The sequence below is a fragment of the Aspergillus versicolor genome (assembly GCF_001890125.1).
Source record: "Aspergillus versicolor CBS 583.65 unplaced genomic scaffold ASPVEscaffold_2, whole genome shotgun sequence".
In the NCBI taxonomy this organism is placed as follows: Eukaryota; Fungi; Ascomycota; class Eurotiomycetes; order Eurotiales; family Aspergillaceae; genus Aspergillus; species Aspergillus versicolor.
The window spans coordinates 3,333,328-3,355,542 of NW_024467525.1; the positions used below are offsets into that span (position 1 = coordinate 3,333,328).

At 50.8% G+C, this 22,215-nt stretch overlaps 8 protein-coding genes across 8 annotated transcripts; 2 read left to right on the plus strand and 6 right to left on the minus strand.

Annotated features, from left to right (window-relative positions):
* Positions 1 to 94: 94 nt before the first annotated feature.
* On the minus strand, positions 95 to 682 carry ASPVEDRAFT_50620 (uncharacterized protein; the record flags this gene model as incomplete). Its single annotated transcript, XM_040814339.1, has 2 exons — positions 95 to 380; positions 435 to 682. 2 exons carry the CDS (start codon positions 680 to 682, stop codon positions 95 to 97), a joined length of 534 nt encoding a protein of 177 aa, XP_040664830.1.
* A 262-nt stretch (positions 683 to 944) lies between these two features.
* Positions 945 to 1,983, minus strand: ASPVEDRAFT_38538 (uncharacterized protein). Its single transcript, XM_040811723.1, has one exon. The coding sequence runs from the start codon at positions 1,807 to 1,809 to the stop codon at positions 1,219 to 1,221; it is 591 nt and encodes a 196-aa protein (XP_040664831.1). The 5' UTR covers positions 1,810 to 1,983; the 3' UTR covers positions 945 to 1,218.
* A 260-nt stretch (positions 1,984 to 2,243) lies between these two features.
* Positions 2,244 to 4,960, plus strand: ASPVEDRAFT_69565 (uncharacterized protein). Its single transcript, XM_040816027.1, has 4 exons — positions 2,244 to 3,194; positions 3,280 to 3,675; positions 3,733 to 3,807; positions 3,869 to 4,960. The coding sequence occupies exons 1-4, from the start codon at positions 2,513 to 2,515 to the stop codon at positions 4,618 to 4,620; spliced, it is 1,905 nt and encodes a 634-aa protein (XP_040664832.1). The 5' UTR covers positions 2,244 to 2,512; the 3' UTR covers positions 4,621 to 4,960.
* Positions 4,961 to 5,804: 844 nt separating this feature from the next.
* On the minus strand, positions 5,805 to 9,693 carry ASPVEDRAFT_25908 (uncharacterized protein; the record flags this gene model as incomplete). Its single annotated transcript, XM_040809835.1, has 3 exons — positions 5,805 to 6,523; positions 6,573 to 9,190; positions 9,254 to 9,693. 3 exons carry the CDS (start codon positions 9,691 to 9,693, stop codon positions 5,805 to 5,807), a joined length of 3,777 nt encoding a protein of 1,258 aa, XP_040664833.1.
* Positions 9,694 to 10,477: 784 nt separating this feature from the next.
* On the plus strand, positions 10,478 to 12,315 carry ASPVEDRAFT_123024 (uncharacterized protein; the record flags this gene model as incomplete). Its single annotated transcript, XM_040806040.1, has 3 exons — positions 10,478 to 10,501; positions 10,565 to 10,690; positions 10,768 to 12,315. 3 exons carry the CDS (start codon positions 10,478 to 10,480, stop codon positions 12,313 to 12,315), a joined length of 1,698 nt encoding a protein of 565 aa, XP_040664834.1.
* Positions 12,316 to 12,533: 218 nt separating this feature from the next.
* On the minus strand, positions 12,534 to 15,384 carry ASPVEDRAFT_80698 (putative beta-glucosidase; the record flags this gene model as incomplete). The annotated part of the gene is made up of 10 exons (XM_040816909.1): positions 12,534 to 13,547; positions 13,604 to 13,901; positions 13,956 to 14,171; positions 14,228 to 14,296; positions 14,350 to 14,528; positions 14,582 to 14,689; positions 14,741 to 14,817; positions 14,875 to 14,982; positions 15,044 to 15,136; positions 15,210 to 15,384. 10 exons carry the CDS (start codon positions 15,382 to 15,384, stop codon positions 12,534 to 12,536), a joined length of 2,337 nt encoding a protein of 778 aa, XP_040664835.1.
* Positions 15,385 to 16,060: 676 nt separating this feature from the next.
* ASPVEDRAFT_50625 (DUF803 domain membrane protein) lies at positions 16,061 to 18,704 on the minus strand (the record flags this gene model as incomplete). Its single annotated transcript, XM_040814340.1, has 3 exons — positions 16,061 to 16,072; positions 16,300 to 17,720; positions 17,771 to 18,704. 3 exons carry the CDS (start codon positions 18,702 to 18,704, stop codon positions 16,061 to 16,063), a joined length of 2,367 nt encoding a protein of 788 aa, XP_040664836.1.
* A 776-nt stretch (positions 18,705 to 19,480) lies between these two features.
* Positions 19,481 to 21,466, minus strand: ASPVEDRAFT_80700 (WD40 repeat domain-containing protein; the record flags this gene model as incomplete). Its single annotated transcript, XM_040816910.1, has 2 exons — positions 19,481 to 21,387; positions 21,421 to 21,466. The coding sequence occupies 2 exons, from the start codon at positions 21,464 to 21,466 to the stop codon at positions 19,481 to 19,483; spliced, it is 1,953 nt and encodes a 650-aa protein (XP_040664837.1).
* Between the last annotated feature and the right edge of the window lie 749 nt (positions 21,467 to 22,215).

Here is a 22,215-nt window from a genome sequence, read left to right on the forward strand (position 1 = left end):
CCTGCTGCTAAATTGACTCCGGCGGCTCGGTGACGCGTGTCAACTTGTCACTATACCCAGTTAGCCCCTTCCTATTTAAAGGGCATCAAATGAATTACCCATTCAGCTTTTTGATCAGCGCACCCAGCCCATCGTGAGAGTAATCTTTCCCATTCCACATGTCTTTGTGATATACTACTCTTTCACCCGGCCCTTGACCCTCAAGCCTAAGACTCACTAAACTATCCGCAGTCTTGGAAGCATGGATCCCAGCAAAAGTATACTTTCTGCGCTGCTTCCACACAAGTTCGTCCTCCGTTGATGACGTGACTTCTGTGCCTAGCGTTTCGGACTTGGCAAACAACTTAGGGATGCCGTACCACTGGCCTGCTATCTTATATCTGCGTCCAGTGAGTGAATATGTATTTTCAATTACGGGAAGAGCTTGTTAATACCGCGTGTCGCAGTAACTGAACGGGTCATCGTAGACCGCCTGTTCGGCGTAGACATCCATGTCATCTTTTGACGCGCTGCCGTCGTAAAGGGAAAGTATATGTTTCTGTATTTCTGTCCGGGCTGGTGAGATCGAGATGGACTTCTCGGGGTGGGGTTCATAGTCTGCATCCCCGTTAACGTTTCTGGGTGGCGCGGGATGAGGTTCGACGCCCCTCTGGTCAGGGTGGGAGGATGTTGAAGATGGCATTGTTTAGTCTGGAAACCTCAAAATTTTGGGCAGTTCTCAACCAAAAAAAAAAAAAAAAAAAAAAAAAAAAAAAAAAAGGAAGGGTGAAGTTCTTGTACATGGATTTAGTGATGGACTTCAGTGGATTTCAAGTAACCCCTTGACATCATAGTTACATCTCACAACGTAGCAATGGCCTTATGGAAGTGGGCACTTATAGAAAAAGCCTACGAATGGCGATTCCACTTGGAATATGGTAGTACGGTGTACTTAACTCCATGGTAGTACTCCTAATTGAAGAACACATGGAGTGGGTAAATGCAGGTACAAGTTAGTTTAAAGCCCGTCAATTCCATTATGTCGACCATGAATGGGATTAATCTATTATCTATGTCAGCGCCACACCAAGGAAACTGCACGCTAATTTACATTCCAGAAGTGCAGAATAAATGGCATTCCCGGCTCATTAAGCAAAACATCCATCAGGCATTAGTATCGGTTGCTCGACATCGCGAGAATAGTCGATCGATGTACCTACTTGCCCAATATCCAGATAGTCAGTTCTTATGAAAAAGACGGCTCCCCTCTATTTTGGCTTCTGCAGGTCTGCAATCGTCACTGATATCCTGCTCCACAAGCTGTCGTTCGCTGGGGGCCATTGTCTTGCGCCTCTTCGCCGTACGGCGAAGCTCTGGTGATTTATTGGAAGTTGACGTGGGAGCGTTGCATTTGCTCTTTGTTGACTCGGTGGCTTTGGTCGCATGGGCGACCCTAACGGCAGCAGCGTGTCTCGCAGCCTTCGCACAAATCGGTTTGGAAAGCGGTTCAACTACCGTGGCACGGACTGCATGGAAAACGTCCTCAACTTTGCAGCCATGTTGTTTCGCGAATTTCCTGAATGGAAATGAATGGATAATTGTTTTCGCCATGTCTGAGAAGAACTGTTCGGTATACAGAGATTCTTCTGTCAGAGTATTGTCTGGGTTGGCGCTCGCGGGGTCCCAGCTGTTGGATGCCTCCAAGACAGTCTTCGCATGGCTGTTTTTAGAATTCCTATCGCGGCTCCCGGTAGGGTCTTTGTGTGCTTGGGTTGCTTTGTGAAGGTTACGATGTTCTCGAAACGGTGAAAGAAGATGTTTAGTAGCCATTATCGCGATGTCTTTATAGCCTTGTCTGATGCAGGTCCGTTGTTAAAGCTGTGTAGCCTAAAATTAGTAGATGTCAAGCTTGATAACAAAGAATACATTACCCCGGGATGTTTAGCTGGAGGGCAAGCTGTTGCTATTATGCCGGCGTGTAGCTCCAAAGTCGACTGACCTGGAATTGAGAGGACATTGTTGACAAGGCAACACAAGAAACACATGCTTACAGTATCCTACAGTGAGAAACAAAGGAAATAAAACTTCTCAGAAAGAGAGGCAGCCAGTGAATGAAGCAGTGAATGAACGCAGCTCTTTGGAGTACAGGGACTGCTGCCTGAGGCAGAAACCGTTAGAGGACCCAAAGAACGGGGAGAGAAAATTGCACCCTCGATGCAGCAAACAAGAATCCAGATGTTTCATCATAATTATTTCGGGAGACAACAACGAATGCTGCTGGCATCTGCAGCTCTTGACCAGTCACCCACCGCGACCGGGGGCCCCAGATGCACTGGCGATGTCATGTCGATCCCTTTGGCTCGTTCAACTGGTTTTGATGGAGATTTTCATCGAGCGCCACGGTGCTTGGCGGGTTGTTGCGGGACCAACTGGGCCCCCCAGTGACTAATTCAAATGCTTCTTTATCCTGCTGCGTCTCTTCCCTTCTCCTCTTTTCGCCTCTCGACTTCTGCTTCATCACCACACCGTCCCAATGGATCCGATAGAGCCGGCAGGCCCGTCTCCGGACCATCTTGCTGCTCCCCAGCCGCGGTCTCGACGCGCTTCTGCTGCAGCGAATCCTTCTGCCCAAGATCGGACGGTATCCGGGGCCCCGACGGCTCGGCCGCGCGCCTCATCTGTGCGCTCAAACCACTCCAATCGCTCCTCTATTCGCCTTTTTCGCCCGCCTTCATTTACCAACCTACCTTCGTCTCCCGCACTGCAAAATACAAGTAATCTAGGCCTCAGGAACAATGGGTCGCGTGCGTCCTTTGCGAATCTCGGTGGGAACCCTCCCCAGGAACCCGAGGGACCCAGTGATGCTTTCGAAGGCGGCCGTCGCCGCAGTAGCTCCGAGCCCCGTCGAGGACGGTGGTCGGCACCTAATCCAGCTGATCTACCGCGCCTCCAGCCTGGACAGCCCATGCGAACCGTCATGGAGGAGCCTCAGAGCCCCGGCAGTGCTCGCCCAACCTTGGAACTCGTCCGACCAGCCCCAGTGCCCGAACAACCGAAGGATGGTGATCGGAGGAACATTCTACGAAGGACAAGTGCAGCAGCATTAAATAAATTCTCCCGCAACCGAGCTCAAACTGTCGGCGGCCCTTCCCCTCAGCCAGAGACTAACGCCCGGGAATATGATTCGCACCTTGTGGACGTTTTGGATGTCATCGGTAAGCGTTCCTTAGGCTGCTGCAGACCCGTGCCGTCGATAAATGTGAACTGTGCCCCAGGTTTGACAAACTAACTGTATATTAGACCCTCAGGTTTCGGCTCTTACTACTCTTACCAATGTCCAGAACTCGCTGTTTGTTCCAAATCTAGGTCCTCTTGTGAATCGCAATCAGACGTATACACTTTCACCTCCCTCTGGTTTAGAAGGAGAGGAGTCAACGTCGACAGAAGAAGATGAAGAGAAGGAAGACAGAAAGGGGCTCGAACCTGGTGCTCCCTTAGAGAGGCCGATTACTAGCATTTCCGCTGTGTTGGATGAGAGAGAGCCTCGCTTTGCCATACTACCAGATGGCACCAATCTTGCAGGCTGGTCATACCAGGACATTGAAGAGTTGAATGACCATGTGCGACATATGCTGCATTCGCGTCGCTCAAAATTCAAGCGATCCATGAAAGGGTTCGGTAAATACGTCTCTAAACGTACGTTATCCATATCTTTTTTCTTCCTTGAGTCTATCCGCTAACTTTTATACCCAGCTCTTGGATTTCTGATCACTTTATACGCGACTCTCATTACACTCTTTGGCCTTGCATGGGTCCTCTTCCTTATCGGTATTGCCTCCACACTTCACACACCTTCATCTTCTATACATTGTGCTAATGTGAGATATAGGTTGGATCAACGTTGGCGGACGACAGTCATATATCATCAATGTCATTGACAATGTACTAGTGGCTCTATTCGCCATCATGGGTGATGGGCTGGCCCCGTTCCGTGCAGTTGATACCTACCACATGATATTCATCGCACATTACACTTTCACGACCTGGAGGATTCGCAAAAAGCGCCGGCTCCCAGATTTGAAAGATAAGAATGACTTGCCATCTCGGGGGGAGGATCAAGCAGATGCTGATATCGAAGCCGGAGAACTCCCCAAAGAGGATGAGCATGAGTTCAGCGTGCTCAATCGTGTGCAGCAGCTGAAATTGCAGCACCACCAAACCAAATTTGCGAAGTCCCATACCTTTTACAAACCTCACGAAACCATAACTCACCATGCCTTCCCGCAACGTTTTCTCATCGCCATTGTGGTTATTTTGGACTGCCATTCACTTCTTCAGATCGCCCTCGGCGCTTGTACATGGGGTATCAGCTACCATGTACGGCCATTCGCTCTCACCACCGTCATCCTCTGCTGTTCAATCACGTGTAACATCACTGGAGGTGTCCTGATCACGATCGGGGACCGAATGACGCGCAAAAAGGACGTGGTCGAACGAATGTTCCGCCAGCAACTCACCAAAGAGGCAATGAAGAAGATGCAAAAGAAGAGAAGAAGGGAAGAAGAGAAAACCAACGCCGAAAATCCTGGATCGATGTCAGATTCATCGTCGAATGCCCTCCAGGTTTATGAGGGTACATGATGATCGGACTCTACCTTTCTCTCTCGCCCTTACAATGCCTGACAGTCTTCTCACAAGTTCTACGACCTAAACTTCATGTTCACGATTTTCTTTCCATTTTCAGTATACTATACGATATATAATATTGGCTCTCATATATACTGATCTCTGCCATGTTAAAAGAGCGCTTATCCTTTATTTTTGCAACTTGTTTCCTATAGCATCTGTCAGCGTATGATGCCGTGATTGATACCACTAATGTTCTTACTTCTGTTCCTCAAGATACTGTATATTTAGCACCCCTAATTATCATCCTCAATCTATCCAAACCGAAACACGAGTGTTTGGATCTTGCATATACAAACTTGATCAGAAATTTGTAGTAGAGTATTACACAGCCAGGTGCATAGTTTTATTAACCCTGGGGGGTTATAGGCCCTAAAGGAAGCACGAAAAGTCCTACCAAGACATTCAAAATGATCTAGATAAGATCAAAATAGATGTAATCACTCAATCTAATGCAAGTGGGTGCTTAATTATAATTTGCAGTCAATGGACCCATCTATGCGAGCCAATAATGGATGTTGATTGTTCCTGTCAACTGTATGCCAAGTTGCCAACCAATTCCATCTGAGGATGAATTCCAAGACTGCTTGCTTATCACAAACGAAATGAATATTAGGTAGTGATCGTTTAAGACTAACAAGTCATAGTTGTGCTTCTATAATTAAATACTAGACAGCTCCACCCTCTATATGACTGCTTTGTTCCGCGCTGTTTAGAAACAAAACAATCTTTCCCATCATATGGTAAGGGCTCGGGTTGCTTGCTTGGTAATTTCGTGCTTTTTTTTGCCCCCAAATTCGCAGGCTATATGTGGAATAGGTAGAAGCTTTGGATATACAAGTTAGGTATCTGTGAATACAGAACAGGAGGATTTGAGAGAAACATGTAGTAGATACAATATGTCATCAAGAGACAAACCATAAACAAGGAAACTATATATCGCTTGACACAGGTGCATGATTACGAATCGCTGCCGGACAAGTAAAAAAAAAAAAAGGGTAAATGACTGGATAAGTAGTTAACGGTGGTGGCGCTGATAAAAGTCCAATAAATGAGACTGAAATAAGGGAGTGACAAGTTTAAATGGTGTGCATGGCTTTGGTGGGGGAGCGCGTCTTTGTTATAGTTGCTGGGTAGGCCTAAAGCTCCTCGCGGGACGATTCAGTCTTGGCCGTAGATGTTGACCTTCTTCGAGACAATATCCGCTCAAGTGTGTCCAACCGGTCCCGCGTACTGCGGATTGCGTGGTCCATCTCGCGGTCTGATAGGGTTTCTTCGCCCAGCGAATCTTTCAGTTCCCGCTCAGTTTGGGATTTGCGATTGGTCCGGGGTATGCGTGTTTCGGATTGCCGCTTCATCGTTGGAATGGCCATTCCATCTAACCCTACTCTGTCTTCAAGCCAATTCCAGAGCTCGCTTTCTTCTCTGCGCCACATTTCTTCATAAGCGGCCAAACGCTGGGGTATAGAGTGGCCAGGATATGCCATGTCTGACGACATTATTGGTGGGTGGGAAGGCCCGCGGAAGAAAAGCATGAAAAGCAGGACTCCGATTACTAGGACAGCTATATTGCCATTCCACAACGGCGCAAATAAACCAAAAATTGGTCCAAGCAGTCCATGGAGCGGCTCGAATACACCCCATGATTCGGCTTTCTGGGCGTGCGCTTCGGTTACTGCCTTGGCAACAGCTGCTGCGGTCTCGTCGTTCACGGCGTCACCCTTCTTACGTCTGAGTTTGCCTTTCCCACCAGTTTTGGTACCTGCACGAGCGCGGGGGGCGACTGCGGCTCTCAGGGCGGCGATCAGGTCATTGCCGAACGCCGTTTGACCGTCGGTGGCGCCTTTCTCAATCGGGGCTATTTTGGTTAGGATGATATTGAAGCGAGAAAGATGCCAGTGACTCACCTTTTAGCCAACTCTTTCCAGACCATTCAATCGTACAGGTCATGAGAAAGCGCGTTTGGTTGTTTGCTGCCCACGTGAAGAGGTATTTCGTCTTGGTAGTGAAAACATTCCCACTAGGCACATCGGGTGTCTGGGTACTGAGTGTTACAAGAACAGCCTTCTCGAGATCTAGGAAATCCAGCTGTTCGACACTAATACATTTTGTTTGCTTGGGACCGATGGATCCGTTAAGAGGTTTGATATAGGAGTATTTGCGCGTCCGACTCTCATTCGTAAGCCCGGTCTTTTCACTGTTGAAGTCAAGCTCGCCAGACTTTTGGTTATCGACAAGGAACTTAGGTATAAACGACACTGAGGCTGGTCCAAAAACGTAAGAATATACTTTGCCCAAAGGCGCAGGAATTGTTTCGTCTTTGATGAGTCTGTCGTACTGGCCTTCAGGGCCGTCATATTGAGTGGGAGAATGTGTGGGTGGGCCAGGGAAGTCACCATCAGCATCTCCATTGATACCCTTGGTGCCCTTAGAGGTTCCATTGGGCCCGAGTCCCGATGAGACTGTTGGTATTGGGGCAGAAGTCTGTCGAGGTAGACCTTTCAGAGGAAGCGATGTACTACTCCCACGCATGCTGTCATCACCGGGTTCGAAGAAGCTATCAGCATTGTCATCATCTTCATCCTCATCATAGTAGATATCTTCCTCGTCTTCTTCAGAAAGCTCATCGTCGCTTTCACCCGCCTTTACCGTCTTGTCACCCGTGGAGTCTAAAACCGTTGTCCCGTTGATAGAACTCTTAATACTGGGGTGGTTGATCTTCCAGATATTGACCATCAAGTCATAGGTTGACTCTCGACTCAAAAGACTTCGGAATGTGTGGCGGGCATGCAATGTCTTTATGGCGATTGCGTTCGGAAAAACCATGGCAGTCGATTCTTTCTCAATAGCTACGACCTCATCGAAGCTAATGACAAGAGTGGTAACCCAGCCTAGGATATTGCTTGAAAAGCAAATGTGCCCTTCGGAAATGTAAATGCGTCCCGCCAATATGATCTCCCGTTGCAAGGCACAGCTGTAATCCTCAATGAGATAATCATCCTCTGGAACGCTGCGAAAGAGCTGATGGAAGTCCCTGTTACGCTTTTTGCTGGCAACAGCGAAACCTGTTAGCCGTGGCAAGCTCGCATTGACCCCTGGAACTCCGAGCGCAATGGCACCGGCACCAATCGCCCCAATTGTTGATGAAGTTGCACCAGAAGAACCCCGGTGACGCCGCTGGGCCAGCCGACTTCGTACGCTGTTGCTTCGATACGGTCTTGCGCCAATGTCCCCGTCCAATGTGCTCCCACCTGACGGGGTTTGGGCTCCAGTTGGCTCTTTCAAAAGATTTGGGGTAGAATCTGTATCAAACTGATCGTCGTATATTTGCTGGTTCAATTGATTATCGGGTTTTTCATATGCCATAGTAACTGCTCGGGCAACCCGTCGATCCTCTAGTTGTGCAGCTGCATCATCTCGTTGAGAGACTGCGGGGCTTCTGCGCTTCTCTGGCGGCAGTTCGGGCTTTGTGATGACGACTCCATCTGGTGTCGATATGGATCCACCGGGAGGTATAGCAATATCCAAATGGCTGAAGTTCAAATCACCTGAACCTAGAGTGTCGACAGCCAATGATTTCTTTTCCTCGGACTGATCTGCGCCTTCGGGAACTTGCGTAGCATCAACGGATTCCTGGTCTTCTGGGACTTTGGCCTCTGGTATTGCTGGACTGCGTGTCTTCGGTGCATTGAGACCGCCGGTGAGGGTAGAGGCAGCAGTCTGCGCCACAGAAAACACAGATGAAAAGAATCCGCTCTGAGGTGTACCAGCCTTGCCTTCCTCAATAGTTGGGCTGGCGGCCATCGCATTCGATAGTTTGCTGGGTTTGGGGTTGGCTGCAGAGGCAGACCGTACGCGTCGATGAGAAATCATGTTTCCAGAGGGGCTCACAACAACACCAGGAGGTAGTTCGCGCGATTTTATCGAGGACGGGGATTCCGTGACACTCGAAGCTGCGACCAGTGGCGCATGATCAAGGTTCGGAGTTGGGGGAGTCACTGTAGTAGCTGGAAATGGGATTGCAGTGTGTGGTGGTGTTTGTAGGCGCGGTCGCTCTGGCTCTTGAGTTTTGCCCTCCTTAATATCTGTTCGAATTGGCTTTGGGATCGATGGAACAGGCGGAGGAGCGTCCGCGGGGTTACCCGGAGCCTTTTTCGACGACAAACTACTTCGCCGGCTGGCGCTCCGTGCGCTTTCACCCGACGTTGACGACGCTCGTTCTCGGTTTGCATTTTTCTTATCGGAGCTAAATGCATTCCTAAAACGTTGGCTTTTAGATACGCCTTTCTTCCTCTCATTACCAGGCACGCTCAAGCTCGAAGCCGTGGTTGGCCGGGACGACGGGCGTTGTAATTCCGTGTCTGGGTTGGATCCGGCACGATCTGAGGTTGCACCACTTATTGCAGATTCCGCATCGCCATGCGCTCCATCTGTATCGTTGGCATGGGCCGAGTTTGCTTTAATTAAAGGTGAGGATGATGTGTAAAAGCCGGAATGCGAATCATGCGAGGTAAGGGGAGGAGTTCTGCAGACAGGGCCGAAGGTTAGCTTTCATTCAAAGTAAGACACCCAGTCAAGAGCGATCTACCTATCGGGTTCGGAGTCATCCGTCAAAAGGTTCGAGGTATCGTCTTGCGTGCTATTGCTTTCTGTGGGCAGCAATGAGGTGCTGGAAGCTCTCTTGTGAGTAGTGATACCGGGGACCTTTCTATCATTACTGTCTGCTTCCAGTGTAGTCGGAAGCTCGTCGACCAGCTTCAAGCTTTCCTTCTTCTTCTTCTTGCGGTTCCGTCTCGAGGCGAGCAGCTTTGACAAACCGGTAGATCCCGTTTTGGTGGAATCGGCATCCCCTGCTTGCGACAATTGCTTGTCGGAAGCTGAATCTACCGAAGAACGGCCATTGCTGGGACCGGAGCTTCCAGTAGTTTCAAAATCAGGCGGAGTTGTGCTTGAACGGAGTGATTTGGAGAGTGGGGGGACATCTAATGGCGCAGGCTCGGGGTGATCGGGGACAACGGGGGCATCCATAGCGAGCGGGACGGTGAAGCGAGAGCAAGGGGTCAACCCAAATTAGAGGAGTATTTGACGCATGCAATGGCTCTGAAGGACGGAGTTTTATGCAAGCTGAAATATCATGGTAGGAGCTGAATCAAGCTCACGTCCGTGCTGACGCCGAACAATGCGAAAGTAAAGAGGGGGAAAGGCCGGGCTCAGTGGTGACAGCTATGGCTGAGGTCAACGCCAGCAGCATGTTCTCCCTGTAGCCTACGGAAAAGCCAGATGCGACAAGAGCTGGGAGGTATAAAGGGATAACTGGGAAGCGAAAAAGTGGGAAAAGAGGGAGAGGGGGGTAGGTGTCAGAATGTCGGGGGTCCGCAGCAGGGGAGATGGAGACGGTAAGGCTACGACTACTGACGATTCCCGGGAGCTTCAACGAAGACCAACAATACGAGTACGAGCCCGCTTCCTCACGTCCGACGTCACAATAACTTCTATTTTCATCAGTATACAGGAAGATAGCTCTTGTGTTATACAATATCTCTCTATATTATCTATCTGTTACCAATACTTGAACTTAAGTCATTCAATCATGCGGCAGGCAGCACTGATACAGAACATTACGCCGTACAAGGAGTCTAGATTCCCCGTTTGTTAGCCGGACTAGGTAATATGAGGTAATGTTACTGTAACATTTAATAACGTCACATCAACTCTCCCTCTCCTCCCCTCCCCCCCCCCCCCCCCACCTCTATCCTCACCTGCCCTCCTGCCCTCCTGATGAAGATAGCATCGCTTCTATCTCTCCGAAGCCATGGAGACTGCTCCTCTGACTCTGGTAAGTCGAATTATGTCTGCAACTCCGTCACCTGAGTGAACAGCGCAATCTGACCGTCTCCAGGCTCATACCCATGCCCGGAACGCAGTCCTTGAAACTCGCAAGTCCAATCCGGTAGCTGCAAGCGAAGAGCACGACTTGGCTGCTGGTGAGTTTGCAACAGTTGCGCAAAATAGTAAGGATCGTGAGGTATCTCTTCCTGTCTCCGTACTTTTCGCAACCCTCTTTAAGGATTACGCGTTAACCAATTGCTCTGTACTGTACAGGCTTTACGAATGCTCCATCTGCTCGAACAGCACCACAAGAAACTCGCACATATCCTTCGCTTCCAACATGAGAACCCACCGTCTGCTGCTACCGGGGAAACTTCCCAAAATATTACAGAACCAGTGACGTCGAAGACCGATAGCCACCAGCCTCCAAAACTGATCGGAAACCCCCGTGTACCAAAAAGAGAAACATCTTCGATAGCGAGCAACTTAGCATCCGCACGAGGAATCCCAGCCCAGCCGCGCCGTGCGTCACCTGCATCGCCTACTCTCTCGTCCCAGCAGGCTGGGGCGAAAATGACGGACGGACGTGCGAAGGCCAAAGATAGCGAGTCGAGATTAAGAGGTACGCAGGCGTCTGGACAGAGAGATCATGCGAGCCGCACCCCGAGTCAGAAGCAACCGTGGTCGCCACCGGTTGCTAGCCCTACCGATATCACCTCCCAACAATTCGTACCATCCGAGCCATCAGAACCGGCGCAGCCTATGCACCGACAATCTACCACCGAGGAATCGTTTCAACGGTTCTACTCAACATTTGAAGGTCTCATTTCTCGGATATCAGCACCGTTGGCCTTTGCGGGACTTCCTCTTGGATCAGATGGTAGCAACAATGCCAATGCAACTCGTAAATCGTCTGCGGAGACAAGAATTGATAGACAAACCGCCGTGTCGGATCGTTCCGGATCCTCCGCTGAGCCTGATATTAGCCGCATATTTTCCCGTGCCGCTCTAAAAGCCATTCGTGGCTCAAATGGAGGAGGGGGTGGGATGGGAACAGGAAACCCAGCAGAATCGTTCTACGTGGTGCCTACGACTGGTGGAACCGTGTCTTACGCGGGTATTTTGACCAGGGCTGAAAAGGAAGCGCGCCGAAACAGTATCGATGAAGCGGACGATGACTTCGTCGATGCCCGAGAAACACCTTCCTCGCCAGAGTTGCTCCAGACTAGCAAAGGCAAGGGCAAGGGCCAACCAAGCCGAGGGAGCGATAAACCCGCGGGCCTCCAACCGCCTAAAACACTAGAAGAACTGCAAATGGAGAACCAAGCGCTACGGCATCTGTCCGACACCTTGTCTAAACGCTTACATATGTGGGAAGTCAATGCACAGTCATCATCCATGGCCCTACAACAGTCTCTGAAAGCAATGCACCACCAAAACATTCCATCTCCAGAGCACGGCCCCCAATCTGGCTCTGCGGTGCCATCACCAACGGCAGCTCTCTCTACAGCAGCAGCCACGGAGCAAGACCAGCGCATAAAAGAGCTCGAGGAAATAATCCGACAGGGTGAAAAGGAACTTGACCAAGCGGGTAGGGAGAATGAAAAACTCCGCAATGTGCTCGGCCGTTATAGAGATCGGTGGGAAAAGCTCAAGGAGGGAGCTAAATCAAGGCGTGCAGAAGGAAGGGCTGGAGAGTCCAGCACAAAGTCTACCAGCGCAGGCACTCCACAGCAGAGTACTGGCGCGGAAGTTAGTCCAGGTGACACCGAGCAAGAAACGCCACCTAATGAACCAGAAACGAAAGCGGAGGAGTCGTAAATGGGTCTTGACATCTCGTCCTTCTCGACGCTATATTGATTTACACATTCCACGCTTTATACCCTCTAAACATAACGAATGAAATGAGCAATGCTTAACGATTATTGACTAACATTGAAATTCTTCTCTCCACTCATACATATGCAGGCCTGTATTAGAACGTCTTCACCTAGCTATAACAACCTCTCTTTTATCACCATACTCCTCCACTAAGACAATCACTGCACCCAAAACGTCGCGTTCCCCCTAGCATCCTTTGAATCCCCACCAACAAGAACTGTAAACGCCCCGGGCTCAACCACATACTTCATCCTCGCATTCCACAGCCCCAGCTCTTTAACGTCAATGTCAATCTCGACAGTCTTAGTTTCCCCAGCAGGGACAACTACCTTCTCAAACCCCTTCAGTTGACGATTCGGCACCACAACCGTCGCAATCTCATCCACGATATAAACCTGCACAACTTCCGTCCCATCACGGGCAGCATCTGTATTCGTGACATCCACGGATACAGTGACCGTGTCTGTGGCAGAAACATTGGTCTGCGAGAGCGTCACATCGCTGTACGTGAAGTTCACATAGCTGAGCCCATATCCGAAGGGGTACCACGGATCCGGGGTCCCAAGAACGTATTGGTGCCCGAAGACGAGCGTTCCATTCTCCGCTTCATAGCCTGAGTCGCCGATATCACGCGCGGAGTTGAGATGGTCGTAGTAGATCGGCAGATCGCCTACGTAGTGCGGAAACGAGACGGAGAGCTTACCAGACGGGCTATAGTCGCCGAAAAGCACATCTGCGAGTGCATTCCCGCCCTCTTCGGAGGGGTAGAATTGTTGGACGAGCGCGGAGGCCGAAGACGAGACCCAGGGCTCTGTGATTGGTTTTCCGGAGGAGAAGACTACGATGGTGGGCTTGCCTGTATCGATAATGGCCTTGATGAGGGGTGCTTGGGCGCCGACGAGGGACAGGGAGTTGACATCGACGTGCTCGCCTGTTGTTGCGTTGAGGCCTTGCCAGAGTTCTTGTTGGTCGCGGGACCATGTTCCTACGACGACGATGGCGACGTCGGATTTCTCTGCTGCGGCAACGGCATCGGCGAAGCCGGATTCGTCGTTGCTCCAGCTTTCGCAGCCTTGAGCGTAGTTGATTTTGGCAGAGTCGCCGACGGCGGCTTTGATCCCCTCGAGGGGTGTGACGCCGCGGTATTGGCTTGAGGTGACATAGTCGCCATACTGGATTGGGTTGGTTAGTTGAGTACTATGTATGAGTGGTAGTTGGGTTGACAAACGTTCATGCGTCCGTGTGCCATTGGCCCGATGACTGCGATTTCGCCAGTTTTCTTGAGAGGGAGGACGTTGTTGTGGTTTTCTAGCAGGACGATAGATTCTTTATCTAGCTCCCTGGCCAGGTCAACGGCCTCTTTTGAGTGAATGAGGTTATCCCATTCCTCTTTAGGCGCAGCTGGGTATGGGTTCTCGAAGAGCCCTAGGGCAAACTTGGCTCGTAGAACTCTCGCAACTGCGGTATCGACGGTCTCTATATCGAGCTTGCCAGACTCTATGAGCTGAGGGATCGTGTGGAAGTTGCTAATCAACGTGGTCAGTAGGGGTTTTACTCGGATTATGGAAGATGGTGCTCACTATGAACCGCCGCCCATCTCGACATCGTTTCCAGCGGGAAGGGCCTGGAGAGTTACCGATTCTGAATCAATAGGTGAACTCTCACACAGACGGAAGTTATTGCAAAGTCGGTCTGTGGCTCCAGCATCACTGATAACAAAGTACTCATAACCCCATTCTTCTCGAAGGATTTCGGTGAGAAGATGATAGTCAGCAACAGCAGGGATGCCGTCATATCTTGACCAAGCAATTAGACGATTTCTCCGAATCTTGGATCAGCCGTAGGGACTTACGAGTGGTAGGCGCTCATAATACTGTAAGCTCCGGCGTCTATAATCGCGCGCTTGAAAGGATGTAACCAGCTTGCTCAAAAGTCAGCTCAAATCATCCTTATAATCATTGGCTAGGAACATACGTCGTGCGCAGGTATCGCTCTCCACCGTGAACAGGGGCAGTGTTGATTCCCTGCTCAGGCTGACTGAAGCCAGCGTAATGCTTGACCTGAGCTGAGGCATTGTGACTTTGCAATCCCTTGACGTACTGGTATCCAATTTCGCCGGCGAGATAGGGATCTTCGGAATAGGTTTCCTCAACCTAAGCAGCATTAGTAACATTCAGGTCGTCTGGAATATAACAGCTTCGCTTACGCGGCCAAATCGCAGCTCTCGAGCAAGGTCGACGACTGGGGCAAAGAGTTGATTAACACCCAGAGCCAAAGCCTCCTGACTGATCAGTCTTGCCATCTTGTAAACCAACTATCTTTTATTAGCAACCGACAATAAGGGGCCGGGTCAATGTGAGCTTACCTCCCTGTTGAACGAGCATCCATATGCAATAGGTGAGTTATAGATGGTGGCATTTCTAACCAAGAACCCGTGGATTGCTGCAAGTAAAACGAGATGTCAGCACGCATCTTCTTGCTATTCTAATATACACCCACCTTCAGTCTGCACAAACGCAGGTATCCCGAGGGTCGTGTTTTCCACCAGGTAATCCTGCGCGCGTTTGATATTTGTTGCAATCCACTCCCATTCAACAGGGTAACCGACTGGAAGAGGAAACGATATCAGCAATTTCACGGTTGAATATTAAACCAGTCGATTGCATACCGTAGAACATGCCCGCCCTTTCCCTCATATTCCATTCTAGCCCAGTGTAATTGAACGCCCCAGTTTCCTCATCCATCCAATTTGTGATATCACCTAGAGAATGTCAGTCGGTCATTGACAATAGACCAATGTCACCAATCGTAGACGACTTCAGATATTAACAAACCTTGTACCAATTGTGCTGTCTTATCCTCGACCGTCATACGACCTAGTAGGTCCGACACCCGATCCTCAATCGAAGCATTTGGATCCTTATACAGTGGTGACGAGTCCTTTGCAACCGTCAAGCCAGCGCAAATGTGAAGGAGCAATAGCCCCCTCGAAATGAGAGTTAACAACATCGTTTGTAGCTTTCGTCAGCCAGAGATAGCCACAACCGTATGCTTCTGACTTCCAATCTGTGCCTCCTTTGGAGGAATTATGAGGTGAGCTGTAACCGGAACCCGGCACCGTTTTTATTCCTACCGGAAGCTCCAGCTCGCTAACCAAGAAATAAGTAAGCTGGTAGCTGCCGAGACCTAGCTAGCAGCATGCAGCATTAGCGAAGACATAAAAGAAGGGAAATAGGGAAATGAAAGCAAATGAGAACTCGCACGGCGTGCGGGGGGGAGAAGTGGCATTGCCATGGTCGCTTCGTCACTCACCTCCTTGGAGTGAGTTGGAGGCCAAGGCTGAAGAATATTATGATCCCAAGCATCTCGGAGATGACCCCGGGCCTGGATAGTGGAAAGGCCGACGAGTATGAAGATTGGGGAGGGAGCTCTGGTCAATTGGAGACAATACTGGGCTGGAGTGGGGGGAGGAGAATGCCGGCGGAGAGAGCAGAAATGACGGATAAATGCAGCTGCGGAGATGAAGAGGGGTGAACAATGCGAGGGAGACAGTTCAGGTAGAGGGATCATACTCTAAATGGCGCAAGGATCTCCCAGATGGAGATTGAATGCAAGATGCAGTGTTGTTTTTTCCACCTATCGAGAGCCCGCGGTAAAATAGCGGCTGCAACCACCGTACCATGCATCAGGGATTACTCTTGGTCGATGTGCTGGAAGATAGAAGGCGAAAATAAGTGACAAGTTGAGCGTCTCTAATTACAAATAGATTATGTGTAGTGAATATGCTATAGACAATGGTATCAAGCCGACGCCATGAGTTGGGACACACCAACAATGTTAAAACGAAAACAATATGTACCGTAGGAATACGATAGGAGTTAGTACTTGGGAAGATCAGGCCTGAGTACTGGATGAACCACCCGCACCTCCAGACTCTGGGTGGCTAGCCTCGCCCGAGGTCCTCTCGGCAGCCTGGGTTTCACTGGACTCTTCCTGATTCTCTTTTCGTTTCTGCAGGACGCCTCCCAGCCATGGTACAGTCTTTCTCCAAGTATCGCTCAAACCGCGCAGACGCGAAACCGTCGTGACATCGTCCGAATGATTGCGAGCAATTTCCCCACCATCGAGGCCAGGCGTGGAATGCCCTGCGCTCACAGGAGCGGTGATGATGCCTTCTGAAGAGTCCGCTGGGGCAGTGATAGTAGAAGAACGAGGCGCTGCGTCCCAAGGGGTAGCATCCAAGTCCTGGTTGACCTCCTCGCCCGCGGCGTCACCGTCCCTTAAGATGTTATCAAGGACAGACGCACTCGGATTCTTCTTTCGACCGCGTAGCCTCGGCGTTCGTCGTTCTTTCGCAGGGCTTATTTCATTGCGGCGGATTGAGTCGGCAACCACGGCGCTGAATCCGCCAGATAGGGTGGAAAACAATGGACCTGGGGAGAAGTGTGCAGAAATGGAATTTCGCGGTCTCCGCGGCGGTGTCTGCGGAACAGTGTTGTTTCGGGGATTGTTCGCTGGACCATCTACCGCACCGGTGCTATCCGCATCGGGGGCAGGGGGGAAACGAAGAAGCACAGTGGAGCTTGCTGCTTTTTGCAGGGACTGTTCTGGGGGAGTAACTGGCCGTTCAATCTCCGAATCAGACGCCGTCCGCTCAAAGGTATCGGCCCAGGGGTTCCTTAGTAGAGACGAAGGCTGGGAAGGAGTTCCTGGAGAAGGCTCCTCCAGAGAATCAGCAGCTAGCGAGCGAGCCGGCGAGGGGGACGCGGCGGATAAGCCCGCTCGCGGGGTACTCTGGTTATCGCCGAGGTCTTCGAGGCCCGCACTTAAAAGTGACCCTGAAGGTGACTGGAGTGGGCCGTCTGGGAGATCCGGGCTTCTGGGTCGCGGCCCGTTCTTCGTTTGAGCTTGCAAGGGAGGGGACAGATCAAGTCGGTCCTGATACCGCTCGCCAGTCAGAAGCCCGATAGCCTCTTCCTCGTCTGTAGAATAGGAGGACTCGTCGTCGGCGCGAACGCGGCCGCTAGTGATAAAGTATACACCCAGAAAGGTGAGAAGACATCCACCCACAAATTTTCCTGCTCGGGCAGGCGTGTAGGCCTTGAAATCTTGGTAAAGGACGGCGCTACCAATGATCACGGATAGGGTAAAAAGGACAAATTGTGTCGGAATCACTTGTGTAGAATCAAACCGCTGCAAGGCCCTATTGATGTACCTTATCTGCATCAGGGCGCTAAAGACAAGAACGAACGCCAACAGGTAGGTAATTGGGAATGTGATAACATGCCACAAAGTAAACGACAGCAGAGAAGAAACACCCTTTGTCGAAAGAGCAGTATATCCACCTATGCACAGTTAGCAACCATTCGAAGATGTTTTTGAAAGAGTGACATACCAAACAACCCGACCAGCCCAACATCTATCAGAATTGACCGCGATCCATATTTGCCGCTTGCCCACATCAGAACAGCGATAAGCCCAGCAGTGATGCCCAAGTAGAGCTCAAATTCCCAGCGCGTGATCATCACCCAGATATCATGAGGTCCGATCTTCTCTTCTGATGATTTAGCACTGAGAACAACCACCACCGCCCCCGCGATGGCGACAATGACACCCCAAAAGTCCCTCTTCCGGAACTTTTCCTTCAGCAAGAATGGCGCAATAACGCAGTTCGAGATCAAAGCCACAACTCCCAAAGGCGAAACAATCGAAGCCGGAGCAAAACCATACGCCATGAAATTGCCAGTTTCGCCGAGCGTCATCAGAATTATTCCCGCCCACCAATACGGGGAACGCAGATAAGACTTCCGTCTCCCTTTGGGCGAGCCATTCTCGGGCTGCGCAGTCCTCTCTGACACGGTAGAATCCCGTAATTGGTCTTCTTGAATCGAATCATCGTCTCGGTAACGTCCGGAGTGACCTGAGGGGTTATCCTCGTAGCGTTCCTCTGAAGCCTGTCTATCTTCGTCGACGGCGCCGTAGGAGCTCCCTGAGATCCCCCGCCGATGAGTCCGCTTCCAACTCAGCTCCTGTTGTTGCTTCTCGTGTTCCCATTCTTTCTCTATCCGAATGTGGGCGTAGCGCTGGATATTAAGGGCCAACGAGATCAACACGTTCCCAGCCAAAGCAGTGATGATTCCGATCAGCGACGACCACTCATACTCCTTGTCCCCTTCATCACCGTGATCATGTCCAAGGTCCGAGTATAAGGACGGTAGGGAATGCGGCGGCGACGTGGGGCTCGGAAAGGGTGTTGGTGTCGAAGCGATGGTGGTAGCTAGAGTCGCGAGCAGGCCAGCTGCCAGAGGGTACTCTTGCGTAGAGTCCATTTGCGTTTATAAAAAGGCCGAATAATGATGAAATTAGGTAGATAGGAAAGGAATGCAAGCCACCCGAGGGTCGCTTCTCGCAAGATCCGCCGCCTCCGAAAAATACGGCAAACGCGGCGTTTAAGCGCGTCAGGAAGGTCAAGGCTTCTCTTTAACCCTGCGGTGTATTCAGGATCTGAGCGAGTTGACGGAGGGTGCTCATGCTGAAGAGGGAGTCTGCATCGTGCGCCCCTGACGTTGCTGGAACCCGAGGTTCAAGGTGACGGTCTGAAAAGGTTGTCGGAGGACAGGGATCTCGTCGAGAAAATAAGGAACCCGCAGAATACCGAGCGTCGATGGAAAGTTGGATCGAGGATGGCTAGCTGAGGAGGAGTTGGAGGAAAAGAGATCAACGGTCGCAGGTGCGGAGTGTCAGTTTAATCTTGCAAGGTTGGACACTAGGCGCGCCTTCGTATAGTCTGCTGGTAGCGCTGCGGAGAGCGACCTTGGAAGTCCAGTGCGCAACCTCTGATGACTTTTGCCCTTATTATTGGCTCAGTTACTGTCCAAGGGTGCAAGCTACCCATCTCTAGGCTACACTGCTGCTGTCCGCGCCGCACTCGACGTCATTAGGCAGACGCTCGCTCTTCCTTGCATGCTGACCGTTTTACAGTTGGTTACCTGGTCTTTCTCCCCTCACGTCTATGTATCGCCGCTAAAATGGAATGCCGTACAGGCAAATCATGAGAGTACATTTCTGAAGTCATTATCTATTTTTGAATGCTGTAAAAAGTGTATCAACGCCGCGCCTTCTTCCTATCCGGCTCCGGTTCTTCATCATCACTCAGATCGCGGTAAATTGGTGTAGGTTGCGTTTCCTCCCATGCCTTGGTGAAGATCGGGTCCTTTTTGGCTTTATCAGCGTATTTCAGCAGCGCCTCTCGAGGATCTTCATCACGCATAGAGCTAAGCGGGATATTCTCCCGAATGTGTTTTTCGTCGGGTTGCGATTTTGCGAACGGTGTTTGTACCGGCAGGTGAGGCCGTCGGGGGTCTCTTGATCGGCCCGAAGCCGTCAATCCAATGGTCGGGTGCCGTGCAGACCAAGTAGCAGAACTATAATGTGGAACGCCGTTCGATCCGACAACCACCGAGTCTCCCGAAATGCCCTGCGCGAGGTTCATGGTGAGGGTTGGGTCATCGTCGATGTGGCGACGCTTGGGTGCCTTGGACATAACCAGAGCAGCACCCTTGGTGGACATGTCCGGGTTATATAAAACGTGTGTTTCCGCATTTGCGGATCCGGTGAGAATTTGGTTTAACTTCTCATGCCATTGAACCGTGATCAACGGAGATCCAGGAGTAACCGGTGTAACGAGTTCAGGCTTTAGTGTAGCGGGATTCAAGATGTGTAAATGACCGGTCTCTGAGCCAGTTACAACATTCGCTGAGGTAGGAGAGAAGATAATGTTTGAAGTTGGGAATCGCGAAGAGCTGGACGGGTGCGCAACAGTCGTAATTGGCTGTTTGAACTTTCTCGTATCCCACAGTTTGATGGTGTCGTCTCCACCCTTGGTAATGACGAGCCTCCCGTCGGAGCTGATATCGATTCCGCTGGTCCAGGTATCCTTCGTATGGGCATCCCTAACCTCAGCGCTTGGTCGTGTATAAGGTCCATTCCCACTCCACATCATCAAGCTTCCGTCCAGGGCAGCCGCAACAAGGACATCCGCACCACCCTGTTTAGGTGAACCCCAGGCGACTGCAGTCATTTTGCTCCGACCAGCGGATCCAGCCGCTCTAGACTTGTGCATAATCACCTCTTTTTGTAACCTTCCAACATTGGCATCCCATATCCGCACCGTGCTATCCGTTCCTGCGGTTGCACACAGATTCTCATCGGTTGGAGACCATACGCCGCTCGTCACCTCCGAAATGTGTCCCTTGGTGTTATGCATGTCCCTGAGGTACATATCCCCCTTCACAAACTCGGTGATTGTGTCACCGTCGCGATTCAATATTCTCGGTTGCGGTGTAGCAGAGACGACCAGAACGTATGCTGGGGAAATGGGATTGAAAGCTGCATAATGCACAATGTGTGTTTCTTGTGATGCTGACTGTTTCTTTGCGGATGGGTCGACGGACTTGAAGGAGCGAATCGTTGAAGGCGTCATGGAGGCAAAATCGTGGAGTTTTAATGTACAGTCCGTAGATCCGGATATCAATCGCGACCCAGCAGGGTCAACAGTAATGGTGGTAACTGCGCGCTCATGCGTTTTCATGACAAGCTCGTGCGATACCGGGAACTCGTCCTCATCGTCGGAATCCGAGTCAGAGTCGTCTGAATCGTCTGAGACATCGCTTCCCTTGTCTTCCGGGACTGCGGGCCCTACATCATCCTCGTCGCTGTCAGACTTCGCACCTGTATCAACTTCGCCGTGTGAGATTGTCTTTGCCTTCTCATCGCGGGCGTCCGGCTTGATGGTGCGTTTCGTCTGGTCGATTTGGGCGCCGACATCCGTTTTCTTCTCCTGCTTCCCAAAGCTTGTTGGAAAGAACTTCTTGAATTCTTCCTCGTCGAACCCGTCCATAGCTGATGATCTGTGGCTGCGCGCCTTGCCAGTTCGTCTCAGGTTGAGAATGAGCGTTATCGCGAAGTTCGGTGAGTTTGTCAAGTTTTGCGTGTTTACAGTGTTTGCATTCCCTTATCTTTGATTAGTAATTGCTGGATTTATACAAAAGCTTGGCGTTTTAAGCTCAAAATATGCGTTCCCCGGAATCATTTTCTTGCTTTGGAGCACTGGTGAGAAAAAATTCCATCAAAAGTTTATTGTTGAATAGCGTGTCCAATGTCTATGAATAGTGTTTAACCCGCAGAATCCTATTCTGAGCGATTTCATGCCCTATATTCATTAACCGTCCAAAAAAGCTTAACAGGACTTGGCCTAGACTACATCTAGAACATAACCCCCAGGTTCGGATCTGTATTATTAAGGGCAGCGGAAATTCCCCGTTTTACATCTGCACCGGGACTTAGGGGAGTTAGGAATCTGCTAACAATACGTAGCTGGAGCCAGTTCCCCGCCACGTCCTGCCCCCCAAGAGCTCAAGCGCTGACCATTATGCCCAAAAAGTCCCCACAGCTCGCCAGCTAGCAGGGCTAGCAAAGATGGTGGAGCATTGTAGGTGATGTCACGTTGCCGAGCGGCAAACGCGAAGATGTTAGCAACTGCCGAGCGAGACCCCGAGAAGCCAGCGTGGGCAGAGAGCAAGCGGTGGATTATATCTGGGGATGGCTCCAGCTTCCGGGCCTCATGCCGGGCCCAGTTCGGGGCCAGTCCCGGGCTCCAAATAGCTTAATCTCGGCACCGAGACATCTGGTCGGCAACTGCTCCAATGACCGAGCTCGACTATACAAACGATGTGCAAGTGCGGCCTCAATCCGCTGTGGAAGTCCCACTTCCCGGCCAGAGCTGCCATACCCCGGCGACGGCCCCGTGGGCTCGTGGAGTTGATTCCGAGCTATGGATGC

Coding starts and splice junctions, on each gene's coding strand:
- ASPVEDRAFT_69565 (XM_040816027.1), top strand. CDS start 2,513: ATGGATCCGATAGAGCCGGCAGGCCCGTCTCCGGACCATCTTGCTGCT. Junction 3,676..3,732: donor CGGTAAATACGTCTCTAAAC/GTACGTTATCCA, acceptor TTTTATACCCAG/CTCTTGGATTTCTGATCACT. Junction 3,808..3,868: donor ATGGGTCCTCTTCCTTATCG/GTATTGCCTCCA, acceptor TGTGAGATATAG/GTTGGATCAACGTTGGCGGA.
- ASPVEDRAFT_38538 (XM_040811723.1), bottom strand. CDS start 1,809: ATGGCTACTAAACATCTTCTTTCACCGTTTCGAGAACATCGTAACCTT.